A 13,365-nucleotide genomic window follows, 5' to 3' on the forward strand; every position below is an offset into this window, starting at 1 on the left:
TCAATTCTTCTCTACATTCCTTCAATAATTTTCCTGAAACTTCATCTGGTCCCATCGCTTTATCATCTTTAAGTTCCTCCAACATTTTATATAACTCCTTTTAGGTATCTTAATGTCATCCATGTGCACATTTCCTTCTACATTCTGAGGCTTTACAAACATTGTTTCTTTAGTAAATACTTGTTGAAACCTATTATTTAGCAATTCTGCGATATTCTTAGGGTCATCTACTATCCCTTGCTCTCCTTTTAATCTTTCAATGGACTCTCTCTTTTAAGTTTACCATTTATGAACCTGTAAAACAATTTTGGATGTTCCTTACTCTTGTCTACAATATCTTTTCAAATTTTCTTTCTTCCTCCTCCTTACCCTCACATACTCATTTCTCGCCACTCTATAATTCTCCTTATTTAGTATATTCCTGCTCTTTTCCATCTTTTCCAAGCCACATCTCTTTTTCTTAGCCTTAACACAAGTTGCATTAAACCAATCCTTTCTTCCTTCCTCTCTCGGTTTATACTTTGGTACAAATTTCATAACTCCTTCTTTATAATATTTCATAAAAATCTCATATTTTTTTTGCACTTCTCTGATTTGTAACATCTCCCAATCTAATGTTCTGAAATAATTTTTCAAATTTTCTGTGTCCATCTTTCTATAATTCAATCTACCACTCCTGTATGTCTCATCTCTCCTTCGCTGTGTTATTGCCATCTGCATTTCCATAACCACATGATCACTCTTCCCAATGGACATTTATATTGTATATCCCCACATAGGTACACTTCTCTGTTAACACCAAATCCAGTCTAGCCGGTTCATCATCTCCTCTATATCTAGTATTTTCTTTCACCCTCTGTTCCATCATATTTTCCATCATTAGATTAAGAATCTCTCTCCCATGCTTCCTCTCCAACACCACTTACTAGATTTTCCCAATCCACTTCTTTACAATTAAAATCTCCTACTAGTATCACCTTTCTTTTTCCAGTTAATACACTTTCCAAACTCTGTAAAGTATCCTTGATCATATTGTCATATTCCTTAATGTCCAAGAATTTGTTTTAGGAGGTACATAGGTCACCATGATTATTAATTCTTTTCCATCACTTTTTAACCTTATGCTTATCTTTTCTGCGTTGTTCTTCCCATACCAAACCTTATCCACATTTATCTCCTTCTTCGTCATAATCATAACTCCTCCTCCACCTTTACTCTCTCTATCCTTTCTCCATATATTATATTTATTATCCAAATTTACCTTTGTTTTTTCATGTAATTTTGTCTCAGTCAAACACACTATATCAGGCTTCTCCACCATCACATAGTCTTGCAATTTTGATCCACTCGACAGTATCCCATCTATATTAGTATACATTACGGTCCACCTACTGCTCCCTCTAGGAGTTCCTCCGCATTCCTTCTTTCCACATACCACTTTCTGACTCTCTCTCCTATAACTCTCCAAAAAAACTTTTTCCTCTTCAGACCGTTCATCATTTTTCCTTCTCGCCTCTTCCAACAATTCCTTATATCTTCTCCTCTCTTCCTTATTTCTATTTTTTCTTAAGTACACCTCTTTACAACCTTCTACCTCTCTTAATTTTGATGTTCTATATAAGATGTCCTCCGCAGATTGTTGTGACTTCAGTACTACTTTAATCGGTCTTCTTACTCCCTCCTTATACAGACCCAGTCTATGGATCTCTTCCACTTCTTCTTGTAGGTCTTTTTTTCATCATCATTTAGATTTTTGAACAGATCTCGTAGGTCTTTTTTTTCATCATCATTTAGATTTTTGAACAGATCTCTTACCATTTTTAATTCTTCTTTAATTCTCTTAGGCTTATATGTTATATTTTGTTCTTTCATCCCAAATATTAACACATTCTTCTTCTTTTCTGCTACTTTTCTTATCAATATTTCCTTATTCTTCATAACATTAACCAGTTCCTTAGACCTTTCTTTTTTGTCTTCATTCAACTGATCTTTAATTATTTCTTGTAATCCAACTATCTCAGCTTCCCTTGACTCAGTCCATTGTGTTTTCTTCAGTTCCCACTCCCTTTTAAACCTTTCTCTTTGCTCACTGATCATTTCCTTAAAGTCATCTTTCTCCTTTACAACTTTCTCCATTTTCTCCTCCAACCATCTCTTATATTTTTCAACCTCCACTCTTAAGTGTGCATTCTCATCCACCAATCATTTTTCATTTTCCTCCAGTCTCTTGACTCTTTCCTTCAAAGCCTTGCGGAATTCTCTATCTTGCTCCTCCTCACTCCTCTGAAGTTTTAATTCCTTCACCAGCTCCTCAAATTTTTTCTCTAGCATTACCAATCTACCTTGCATTGTTGCCCCTGTTTGAAGATGGACTCATATTTTGAATGGCTACTTTTGGTTTTGGTCCCTGGGCCTCATCGGCATATTTTGAATTTGGTAACTTATTTCTTACAGGTCTATCCATTTCATTTCACTCTTCCTGGGAGCGTGTGGGTGTGCGGTGGTGTGCACTGGCGGTCAGGCCTGGTAGCTTTGTGTGTGTGGTGGGATGCATTGGCGGCTGTTTATGGCTGGCCTTTGTGTGGTTTCTGCGCTGTCGTTTGGATTGCGGAGGTTCCAACACCTCCGATCACTCTTATGTACACGCCACCAGGCTACGTTCTCTCTGTACACTCGTTCACTTGCTCTAGTTGCCCTTTTGTACTAGTGATGGTTCTCACTAAAAGCACATTGTTTAGCGTGTGGAGTGTTAGGTAGACGGCACTCTGAGCAAGGAGGCACGTCCACTCTCCACGGAGCGCGGAGTGTGTGTTTGTGTGTGTGTGTGTGTGTGTGTGTGTGTGTTTGTGTTTGTGTTTGTGTATTTACCTAGTTGTAGTTTTACAGGGCCTGGGCTTTTATGCTCATGTGGCCCCATCTCCATATCTACACTTATCCAATCTTACTTTAAAAGTATGCACACTCATTGCAGACACTACTTCTTCATTTAAACTGTTCCACGTCTCAATACATCTTTGTGGGAAACTATATTTTTTAACATCTCTCAGACATCTTCCTTTTCTCAGCTTTTTACTATGCGATCTTGTGTTTCGGATTTCATATTCTTCTCTCGGGATCAATTTCTCATTATCCACTTGGTCCATTCCGTTGATCAATTTATAAACTTGTATGAGATCCCCTCTCTCCCTTTTCTGCTCCAATGTTGGAAGATCCAAAGCCTTTAGTCTCTCCTCATATGTCATTCCTTCAAATTGTGGAACCATTCTTGTAGCCATTTTTTGTAGTCTCTCCAACTTCCTTATGTGTTTCTTTTTATGTGGAGTCCACACTACTCCTGCATATTCCAATCTGGGTCTTATTATAGTACTTATCAATTTCTTCATCATTTCTTTGTCCATGTAGTGAAATGCTATTCCAATATTCCTTAGCAAATTACAGTATATGTGTCTCTGAAAATTCTATCAATATGGCTTACCGGTTGATTGTTTTCTTCCATCGTCACTCCTAAGTCCTTTTCCTTTTTTTGCTTTCTCCAGTTCTACTCCATCTCCCATCTTATAGATTCCCACTGGTCGTCTTTCACTCTTTCCCATTTCCATGACATGGCTTTTGTTCACATTGAATTCCATTTCCCACTTTTTACTCCATTCCCAGATCTTATTTAGGTCTTCTTGCAGTATTTCAGAATCCTCTTTTTGCTTTATAACTCTGCACAGTTTTGTATCATCTGCAAACAGATTTATGTAGCTGTTCACTCCTTCTGGCATGTCGTTAATATAAATGAGGAAAAATATTGGTGCCAATACTGACCCCTGTGGCACTCCGCTTTCTACTGCTCTCCACTTGGACTTTATATCTTTAACTACCGTCCTTATTTCTCTCCCCCTCAAATAATTTGCTATCCATCTCAATGTGCTTCCTTTTAAGCCACCCTTCTCCTCTAACTTCCATAGTAATCTTGTATGTGGAACTTTGTCAAACGCCTTTTTTAAATCCAAATAAATACAGTCAACCCATCTCTCTCTCTCTCTTGTACTCAATCAACTATTCTAGAATAGAGACTCAATAAATTAGTTACACACCGTCTTTTTCTAAAACCAAATTGGCTATTTGATATTAATTTGTTGTCTTCAAGGAACTCGATCCATTGTTTCTTTATTATTCTTTTACACATCTTGCATATTTAATTAGTGATACCAGTCTGTAATTTAAAGGTTCTTCCTTCCTTCCGCTCTTTTCCATTCTACTGGTACTGTTCCATTTTCTATTGAGCATTTTATGATGTACACTGTATATAGGACTTGCTAGTTCTTCCCTACATTCTTTCAGTATTCTGCCTGAGACTTCATCTGGTCCCATTGCCTTCTCTTCATCCAGTTCCTTCATTAACTCTTTTATTTCAAGCTTGGTTACTTTAATGTCTTTCATATAGACTGTCTCTCTATTACCCTGTAGCCTTTCAAATTTGGATTCCTTAGTAAAGACCTCCTGGAATTTATTATTTAATAGTTCTGTCATACTTTTTGGGTCTTCCACCTTCCCATCCTCTCCTTTTAACCTTTCTATTGTTTCTCTTTGCCTAATTTTTCCATTTATGAATCTGTAGAACAATTTTGGTTGCTCCCTCTCGACATTCTTCCATTCCACATACACAGATCTTCCTATCCATTTTTCCATGCCAATCATCACTCTGTATATTGCTATCAGGTCTCCCTTTCTCTTCTGTTTTCCAGGGTTGGAAGTTGCATTCTTTTCAGTCTGTCTTCATAAGTCAAATCTCTTAAGTCAGGCACCATTTTGTTGCAGCCCTCTGTACTTTCTCTAGTTTCCTTATGTGTTTTTAAGTTCGAGCCCACTGTATTGTTGCATATTCAAGCCTCGGTCTTATCTCATTTGACTTAATAACCTTCACCACTTTCTCAGCTATCTTCTTCTATGATCTGTTGATCTATAATTTCAGCAAGGCCCAAAGTTTTCTTCCCTGACTCTTTGATTTCCTTTTCCAGACTTGCAACTTTGTAATTTACCTCCTTTCTTTCCACTTCCTGACTTTTTTTCCATTCAGCCTGCTTCTCCATCACTTTTCCTAGAGATTCTCCACATTTTTCGCAATTCACTTTAATTAGCTTAACTTCCTCTTTCAGTGCTGCATTTTCCTTCTTCATATCGGCACAGTCTCTCTTTACATTGTCATAACTCGTTTCCAGGCCCTCATACTTTTCAAACAGTTTTTCAATTTTACCTTCTAACTCCAGAATTTTCTTCACATAAGCGCTCTTTTCCATTATTCCTTGAAACCCTGTGAATTCTGATTCCTCTTTCGAGTTCACGGCCGCCATGTTGCGCAGACGTAAACAAACCAGCTGATGGCTCAAACGCAGGCTACTGTTTATATTTACCTTCACTGGACATTATTTTGCTAATCAACAGTTAACATGACTATATGGAGACGGGACAAACATTACCAGTGTGTAACTGTAGAATTATAGATGTGTCAGCGACCACCTCCGCCATCATCGATGTGTGTGTGTGTGTGTGTGTGTGTGTGTGTGTGTGTGTGTGTGTGTGTGTGTATTTACCTAGTTGTATTTACCTAGTTGTAGTTTTACAGCGCCTGGGCTTTATGCTCGTATGGCCCCGTCTCCATATCTACACTTATCCAATCTTACTTTAAAAGTGTGCACTCTTGCAGACACTACTTCTTCATTTAAACTGTTCCACGTCTCAATACATCTTTGCGGGAAACTATATTTTTTAACATCTCTCAGACATCTTCCTTTTCTCAGCTTTTTACTATGCGATCTTGTGCTTCTTCTCAAAGTGTGTGTGTGTGTGTGTGTGTGTGTGTGTGTGTGTGTGTGTGTGTGTGTGTGTGTGTGTGTGTATTTACCTATTTGTGTATTACAGGGCCCGAGCTAAGCTCTCTGTGTCCTGTCTCCTTGTCCATTCCTGTCATATCTCTCTTTCATCTGATTGACACACACCGCGTCAACGACATGACTGCTCAGTTTATTCCACTTATCAATGCTACGATGCGGGAAACTGTATTTTCTCATGTCATTTAGACAGATGTCCTTTATTAGCTTTTTTCCATGTCCTTGGAGATAATTACTTGTGGTCACCTTTATCAACTCTCTATCCAGTATGTCAATCTTGTTCACCAATTTATACATAGTTATCATGTCTCCTTTTGTTCTTCTCTCTTCTAATGTGGTCAGCCCCAGCTTCCTCAGTCTTTCCTCATAGTCTAACTCCCTGAGTCCTGGTACCATCCTTGTTGCCAGCCTTTGTACCCTTTCTACCTTCTTCACATTTTTCTTCATATGTGACCAGACACATGCTGCATATTCTAGCTGGGGTCTTATTAAGGTACATAATATCTTCTTCATCATTCCTTCATCTAGGTAGTGGAATGCAAGGCCAATATTTTGAAGCATGTTGTATATTTTCCAAAAAATCTTGTTAATGTGTTTCTCCGGTGACAAAGTGTTTTGCACGTTACTCCTAAGTCTTTCTCCTCATTGGTCTCTTTAATTTTCTCATCACCCAGCCTGTAATCCCTGTTTGGTCTGTATCTACTTCTTCCCATTTTCATAACATGGGTCTTGTCTATATTAAATTCCATCTGCCACTCTTTACTCCACTCATATATTTTATCAAGATCTTCCTGTAACTTGTTACAATCTTCCACATTCTTTACTCTCCTCATAATTTTAGTATCGTCCAAACATGTTCATATAACTGTCAATTCCTACTGGCATATCATTAACATAAATCAAAAACATGATGGGACCCAGCACTGACCCTTGTGGAACTCCACTGGTTACCTTCTTCCACTCGGACTTCTTTCCTCTCACCAGTGTTCTCATTTCTCTTCCCATTAAGTAATTTTCCATCCATTTTGCTAGTTTATCATTTACTCCTCCAGTCATCTTTAGTTTCCACATCAGTCTATTGTGTGGTACTTTATCAAAGGCCTTTCTCAAGTCCAGGTAGATAGCATCTACCCATCCCTCTCTATGTTGCAGTATGTCAGTCACTCTTGAATAAAAACATAATAAATTGGATACACACGATCTTCCTTTTCTGAAACCAAACTGCCTTTCACTCAGAATGTTTTCACTTTCTAGATACTCACTCCACTTAGCTTTAATTACTTCTTCACATACCTTGCACAATATACTAGTCAACGATACTGGTCTATAATTTAGCGGTTCCATTCTACTACCATTCTTATATATAGGCACAATGTCAGCTCTTTTCCACTCTTTCGGGACTAATCCTGTTCGTATGGAGGTATCCACAATATCAAATATGGGGTTCAACAATTGATCCTTACATTCTTTTAGCAACCTCCCAGATATGCCATCAGGCCCCATTGATTTATTAATATCCAGATTGCTTATAATTTTCCTTACATCTTCCTTAGTAACCATGATGTCCTGCATTTGCTTTATTTCCGTAGGCCTTCCTCTCATAAAATGCTCCTCCTTTGTAAACACTTTGCAAAAGTTGTCGTTCAAAATTTCAGCTATCTCTCCAGCATCTTCATATACTTCTTCCTCGTTTTTTACCTTTTCTATTGCCTCCCTTTTATTTAGTTTTCCATTTATGAATTTGTAAAACATTTTTGGGTCACTATCACAGTTTTCCACCACCCTCTGTTCATATTCCTTCTGTGCTGTTCTCCTTACTTCAACATATCTATTCCTTGCTGTTTTGTAGCCTTCCCTTGATAATACATCACTGCTTTTCTTAAGTTTCTTCCATGCCTTTTCTTTGTTCTTTTTGCTTCTTCACAATTTCTATTAAACCACTGTTTATTATTTAAAGTCCCCTTCCTGTAATATGGCACAAACTTTTTCACAGCAGAGTTATACAAATCCATAAATTTATCGTACTTCAATTGCATATCTCTTTCCTGGTGTAACACGGACCAGTCAATTTCATTAAAGCACTCCCTTATATGGTTATAATTTGCCCTAGTATAATTTAATTTTTCCTCCCTGCGTTCCACAATCTTATTCGTGCTTAATTCTGTATCTAGCTCAAAGCTTAGGACATCATGATCGCTTTTCCCCAAGGGACTTTCATGTTCAATTTCCTCTTTTAGAGAGATTCCCCTATGTGTGTGTGTGTGTGTGTAATAGTAATAATAATAATAATAAACGGTTTATTAGTTAGGCAATGTAAAAAATTACACTGAAAATGTACAGGGGGGTGGGGGACATTACCACAATGAACTAAAAATGTGTGTGTGTGTGTGTGTGTGTGTGTGTGTGTGTGTGTGTGTGTGTGTGTCTGTTTCACTGTTTCACTGTTTGATCTGCTGCAGTCTCTGACGAGACAGCCAGACGTTACCCTACGGAACGAGCTCAGAGCTCATTATTTCCGATCTTGGGATAGGTCTGAGACCAGGCACACACCACACACCAGGACAACAAGGTCACAACTCCTCGTGTGTGTGTATTCACCTAGTTGTATTCACCTAGTTGTAATTTTACAGGGCCTGGGTATCATACTCGTGTGGCCCCGTCTCCATATCTACACACATCCAACTTTCCTTTAAAACTATGCACACTCCTTGCTGACACCACCTCCTCACTCAAACCATTCCACACCTCCACACATCTTTGTGGGAAACTATATTTCTTCACATCCTTCAAGCATATTCCCTTGGCTATCTTTTTACTATGCGATCTTGTAGTTCTACTTAAATTTTCCTCTCTCAACATCATTTGCTCATTATCCACTTCATCCAGTCCATTCAACAGTTTATAAACCTGTATTAAATCTCCTCTTTCTCTTCTTTGTTCCAAAGTAGGCAAATTCATTTCTTTTAATCTCTCCTCATAGGTCATTTCTGCCAATTCCGGAACCATTTTTGTTGCCATTCTCTGCAATCTCTCCAACTTCCTTATATGCTTATATGTGTGTGTGTGTGTGTGTGTGTGTCCCTCTTCATTCCTTGTATGGATGGATTAATGTTAGTGTACAAGTATATGAATAGTTATCAAGGTGTGGTATTTAAGGTTTAAGTTTATTATAATGGTACAGTATTGCCAAGTTGAATATTATTAAGACTGAGGCTCTGCAAGTTGGCACCCTGTTGTGTATGCTTGCTAGAGATTTAGGTTGACCATTTGGCTTGTTCCTCTCCAGCCCCCAAAGACCCCTCCCCTCTGCTGAAAAGGTGGAGAGTGAGGAGCCAACCAGCCCCAAGAATTCCAAGGTTAGTTAAAAGTTTAAATTCTTTCCTTCTCTCTTTTACTTTATATTCATCCTTTTTTCTGGCTAACTCTCAGCCCTGCTTGGGGACCATCATCTAGGTGGGCCTTTTTGTTTAATTGCTTTGGGTGTCCTTGGTCATATTTCCCTTCTTACATAAAAAAAAAAAAAAGAATAGTACAGTCTGAAGGTTGGAAATATCTGACAAACTTTCTGCTTAGGTAAAAATATCATAATCAGATGTGAAGAATGGGTGTCATGACACGTTGTCCCTATTTAAAATTGAACGGGAAATTAGTAATATTGAGTATTGAAACTGAGAGTTTAGTAAAAAACTTTCCATTTCCTTAATTTTGATTGACACTTGCTTCTCCAGACACCAGGAAAGAAGAGTGAGGAGGAACTACAGGAGGAGGAAGAGCTGCAGCTGGCCATTGCCCTCTCCCGATCTGAGGCAGAGAACAAAGAGAAGGAAGTGAGTACAATCCCTTGATAATCATATTTCATTCACTTCATTCTAAAAGGCATGTGACCTTGTTTTTGAGATCAGCACATAACACTCAATGTTAGCACTTATCATGTGATAAGATATATACAAGCAAATCACAGTTTGTGAACATTCCATTTATGACAAGGTAATGATGCAAAATAAAATCAGAGAGAGAAAAGAACCAGGTACTGTATAAATCCTGGAATAAGGAAATGGAAAAGTCAGTAAGAGAAAGTAAATTAGTCAATGAGGTTCAAAGGAAAACAACTGAAAACTCAATGTGAATAAGTTGTTGTAAAGGAATAGGGAAGGAGAGGAGTGTAAGTGAAGAGAAAAGATGTAATTCCTATAGATAACAAGAAGATAAAAGGATTTTTAGAAAAGATAATTTGATAATCCCATGTATGAGAAGACATCTTTGCATGCACAGTGATAGCATTTTAATCAGTAAGGTTTATCTGAGGTGTATTGCCATGTGGAGAGTGCTAAAGATTATTAATGAGGAATGTATGGTAATTGGCAGAAAAAGAGTGTGCCATGCCAATCAAGATCTTTATCAGATGCACATTGTAAATATAGAGAACCAGGGAATAGAGCAGAGTGACCATCAGCAGCATTTGTAACTATTTGAGATAACATATGGAACAGAAACTAAATGCAAATGCTAGGATAAAAGATTAGTTAATGGTTTTTGAGAAGAAAGTAGGTATGACTAAGATGTCTTGTAGGGTGAGTATGGGAGAGTGCTAAGAAAGACTCAATTCCAAGGAGTATGGAAGGGAGAAATGTGTCTTTGAGTCTTTAGAAAGGTTTGAGTAATGGTATTCTGCCATCACTGACATCTGAATCAGAGGTGTGAAAGTGAAATGTGGGATGAAAGTGGAGTAGGAATGAGTCCTCTGAAAGGGGCATGTGGGGGATGACAAGGTGGAGAACATGAAATCAGTATAAGTGTTTATGAATAGTGTAGTATAAGTAAGTGAAAAGAACCACATTGAAATGGTATGGCCTTGTTGGGATGGGGAAGAGTGAAAGGTTTATAAAGAAAGATTATGTGAGTAGATACTGATGGTTCTAATAAAGAACAAAAGTCATTTAAGAGACTGAAGGATAAGGTAGAGGAAAATGTGTGAAAAAGGGAAGCATTTGAACAGTAGGAAGAGGAAGATTTTCTGTTGTGGTCACCAATCTGGAAGATACTTGGGATCCTTCCAGCATTAGAGGAATAGACAGACACTGTATCATTTTTTAGACTTAAATAAGATAGATTTATTCAGTTCATGTGGTAGAACAGCTATGATATCTTTTGTGAAACAGAGTGTAAGAATGATATAAGACAAACATCATTTATAGGAAAAAGGGTGAGGCTGTGCATGTAAGTGGATAACCCATAGAAATGTTAAAAAAATGTGTGAGTATGTGAAAGAATAAAAGAAGGCAGGAGATAGATAGAGTAGAGAATTCAAGAGTGAAGTGTGAATAGGACAGGTGAAAATTCCTCTAGAAACCACTCAGGCAGTTGTAGATGTTATGAGGTATTGAATAGATCAGTATTTGGCTCACCTTTGTGTGTCTTTCCCTTATAAATTTTACGTTGGCTTTCATGTACGTCTTCCATCCCTGTAGAAGTGACAGTCCCCTCCTATAGTTCCAGTGAACAGCCATGTCAGGATGAATGGGTCTGTCAGTTTTATTTTTCTTTGTGTTCTTTGTCACTCTCAAAAGATGTTCTTGCTTTCTACCTTACACTTTTTTATGCAAGATAGGAAGAACTGACTAAGGGCAACAGAAACAACCAAACAAAAGGACCTTCTTAGATGTCAATCCCCATAAAGTGTCAAGAGAGTTAGCCAAGAAAGGATAAATATCTTGAAACCTCCCTTCTAAATGAGTTCAGGTCATAGGAAGATGAAATACAGAAACAGGTAGTGAGTTCCAGAGTTTACCAGATAAATGTATGAATAATTGAGAGTACTGGTTAGCTCTTGCAGTAGGGAGGTGGACAGAATAGGGGTGGGAGGAAAAAGAAAGTCTTGTGCAGGAAAAAAAGGTTTATTGTACAAAAAATTAGAAAATAATAACTGAACATTACAAACATCATCTGACTTCACATTACGGAAAAAATAATAGGTAATGATTAGGTAATAGTAGAAACTGATCAGTTAATTAAAAGATGCTGAGAAGATTGAGAAGACCTTCCTCAGAATATTCTACTATTTCTACACTAATACAAGGTGCAGTGTGCTGTCTTGGGTTCAGTAAGGGAATGTCTACATCACTTTCAATGTTAAGGGGATTGTATGGATCTCACTTCTCAATGCACTCACTGTTTATGGTTTTAATTCATCAAATGGAGTGAAATCGGTATAATATTGCCACATGAAGTTTATTTATTTATTATTTTGAGAGAGAGAGAGAGAGAGAGAGAGAGAGAGAGAGAGAGAGAGAGAGAGAGAGAGAGAGACGCTTTTCTAATATTATTTAAAAGCGTAAACTATAAGTGGTTGTTAATCTCAGACGCTCTGTTGTAAGAGTCGAGTCATGTGTGAGTTGCAGGAGTGCCCCGCATTGCTCAGTTATAATAAAGAAATAGTTCCCCTTTTTTTGCGGGGGTGATGATAAGGCTGTGCAAGATGGCGGAACTTGACAGCGGGACGTATTTAGATTTAACACTTATAGGTATCCTTTTGTTTTTTTCTCTCTCCCTCTAAGTTATTCTCGTCATTTATTTCATTACAGGACATTTCCTAACCAGTATAAAAGTTCATGGTGAAAGCTATGTATTCGATGACTAATACGAAGTTTTAGTAAGATTTAATTTTAGCGATTCTGCATGCTGGATCTTGCAACGTGTATTTTGTCTTCGCAGAATACTCTTTTTCAGTACCACCTTAAAAGACATGACGAGGACCATGGTTTTAGCTGATCTTTGGAATGTGTGTCATTTAATGCGCGAAATTGAGTGTCCGTGAAATATAACCACGTGACGGGTTTGTTTACACTGAGGAAGACGTTGCTGATAAAAACTTTTACTTGAATGATACGTCTTGTGGTATGAGCATAGCTAAGCCCTGCAGAGGCTGACTAAGGTATGACATGTGGTGTGTGTGTGGTGAGCACAGCTTTGGACGTAAGGAAGTACGCGAAGTAGGAAATACCTGCCAGTGATGACCTCAGAACTGTCTGCTAGTGTGTCTTTGTCCCGCTGCTGCCTTGGGATCTTCGCTACTTCCGTACTGGTGCTCCAGTGAACTAGGCTTGAATTTTCTGGTATTATGAAGAACAACACTTGACAAATAAGAAGTGGGATATTCAGAACCACCAAATAGTGAAGTGGACAGTGAATGTTGTTAAGAAAATGAAGATGTGGAATTTGTTATGAAAATATGATTAAGATGGGCGAGCAAAGTAACTCAGTGTGTTTGTGATAGTAATTATACAGCAACAAGAGGACAGGGAGCAATTGTTTTATGCATTTGAAGGAGGTAACTGATGATATACCTAATACTACTACCTTTTATTGGCTATCTGGTGTCTCTTTTAAGTATGTAAGAATGCTGGGCGCTTTACAGTGTATTGCATTTGTAGTGTGGAAAGTCAGAACTAGGAAATTCACTTAACTCTTTCCCAAGAGGAGACTTTTTTTT

At 37.9% G+C, this 13,365-nt stretch overlaps 1 protein-coding gene across 1 annotated transcript in view; it reads left to right on the forward strand.

The window, feature by feature from the left end:
• LOC123506636 (hepatocyte growth factor-regulated tyrosine kinase substrate-like) overlaps positions 1-13,365 on the forward strand; it is a 59,560-nt gene that overhangs the window by 16,457 nt on the left and 29,738 nt on the right. Inside the window, exons 2-3 of the mRNA XM_045258885.1 lie at positions 9,163-9,232; positions 9,605-9,703. Of these exons, the coding sequence (XP_045114820.1) occupies positions 9,163-9,232; positions 9,605-9,703 (169 nt within the window). The remainder of the gene's footprint in view (positions 1-9,162; positions 9,233-9,604; positions 9,704-13,365) is intronic.

The sequence above is a fragment of the Portunus trituberculatus genome, chromosome 20 (genome assembly GCF_017591435.1).
Source record: "Portunus trituberculatus isolate SZX2019 chromosome 20, ASM1759143v1, whole genome shotgun sequence".
NCBI lineage: Eukaryota > Metazoa > Arthropoda > Malacostraca > Decapoda > Portunidae > Portunus > Portunus trituberculatus.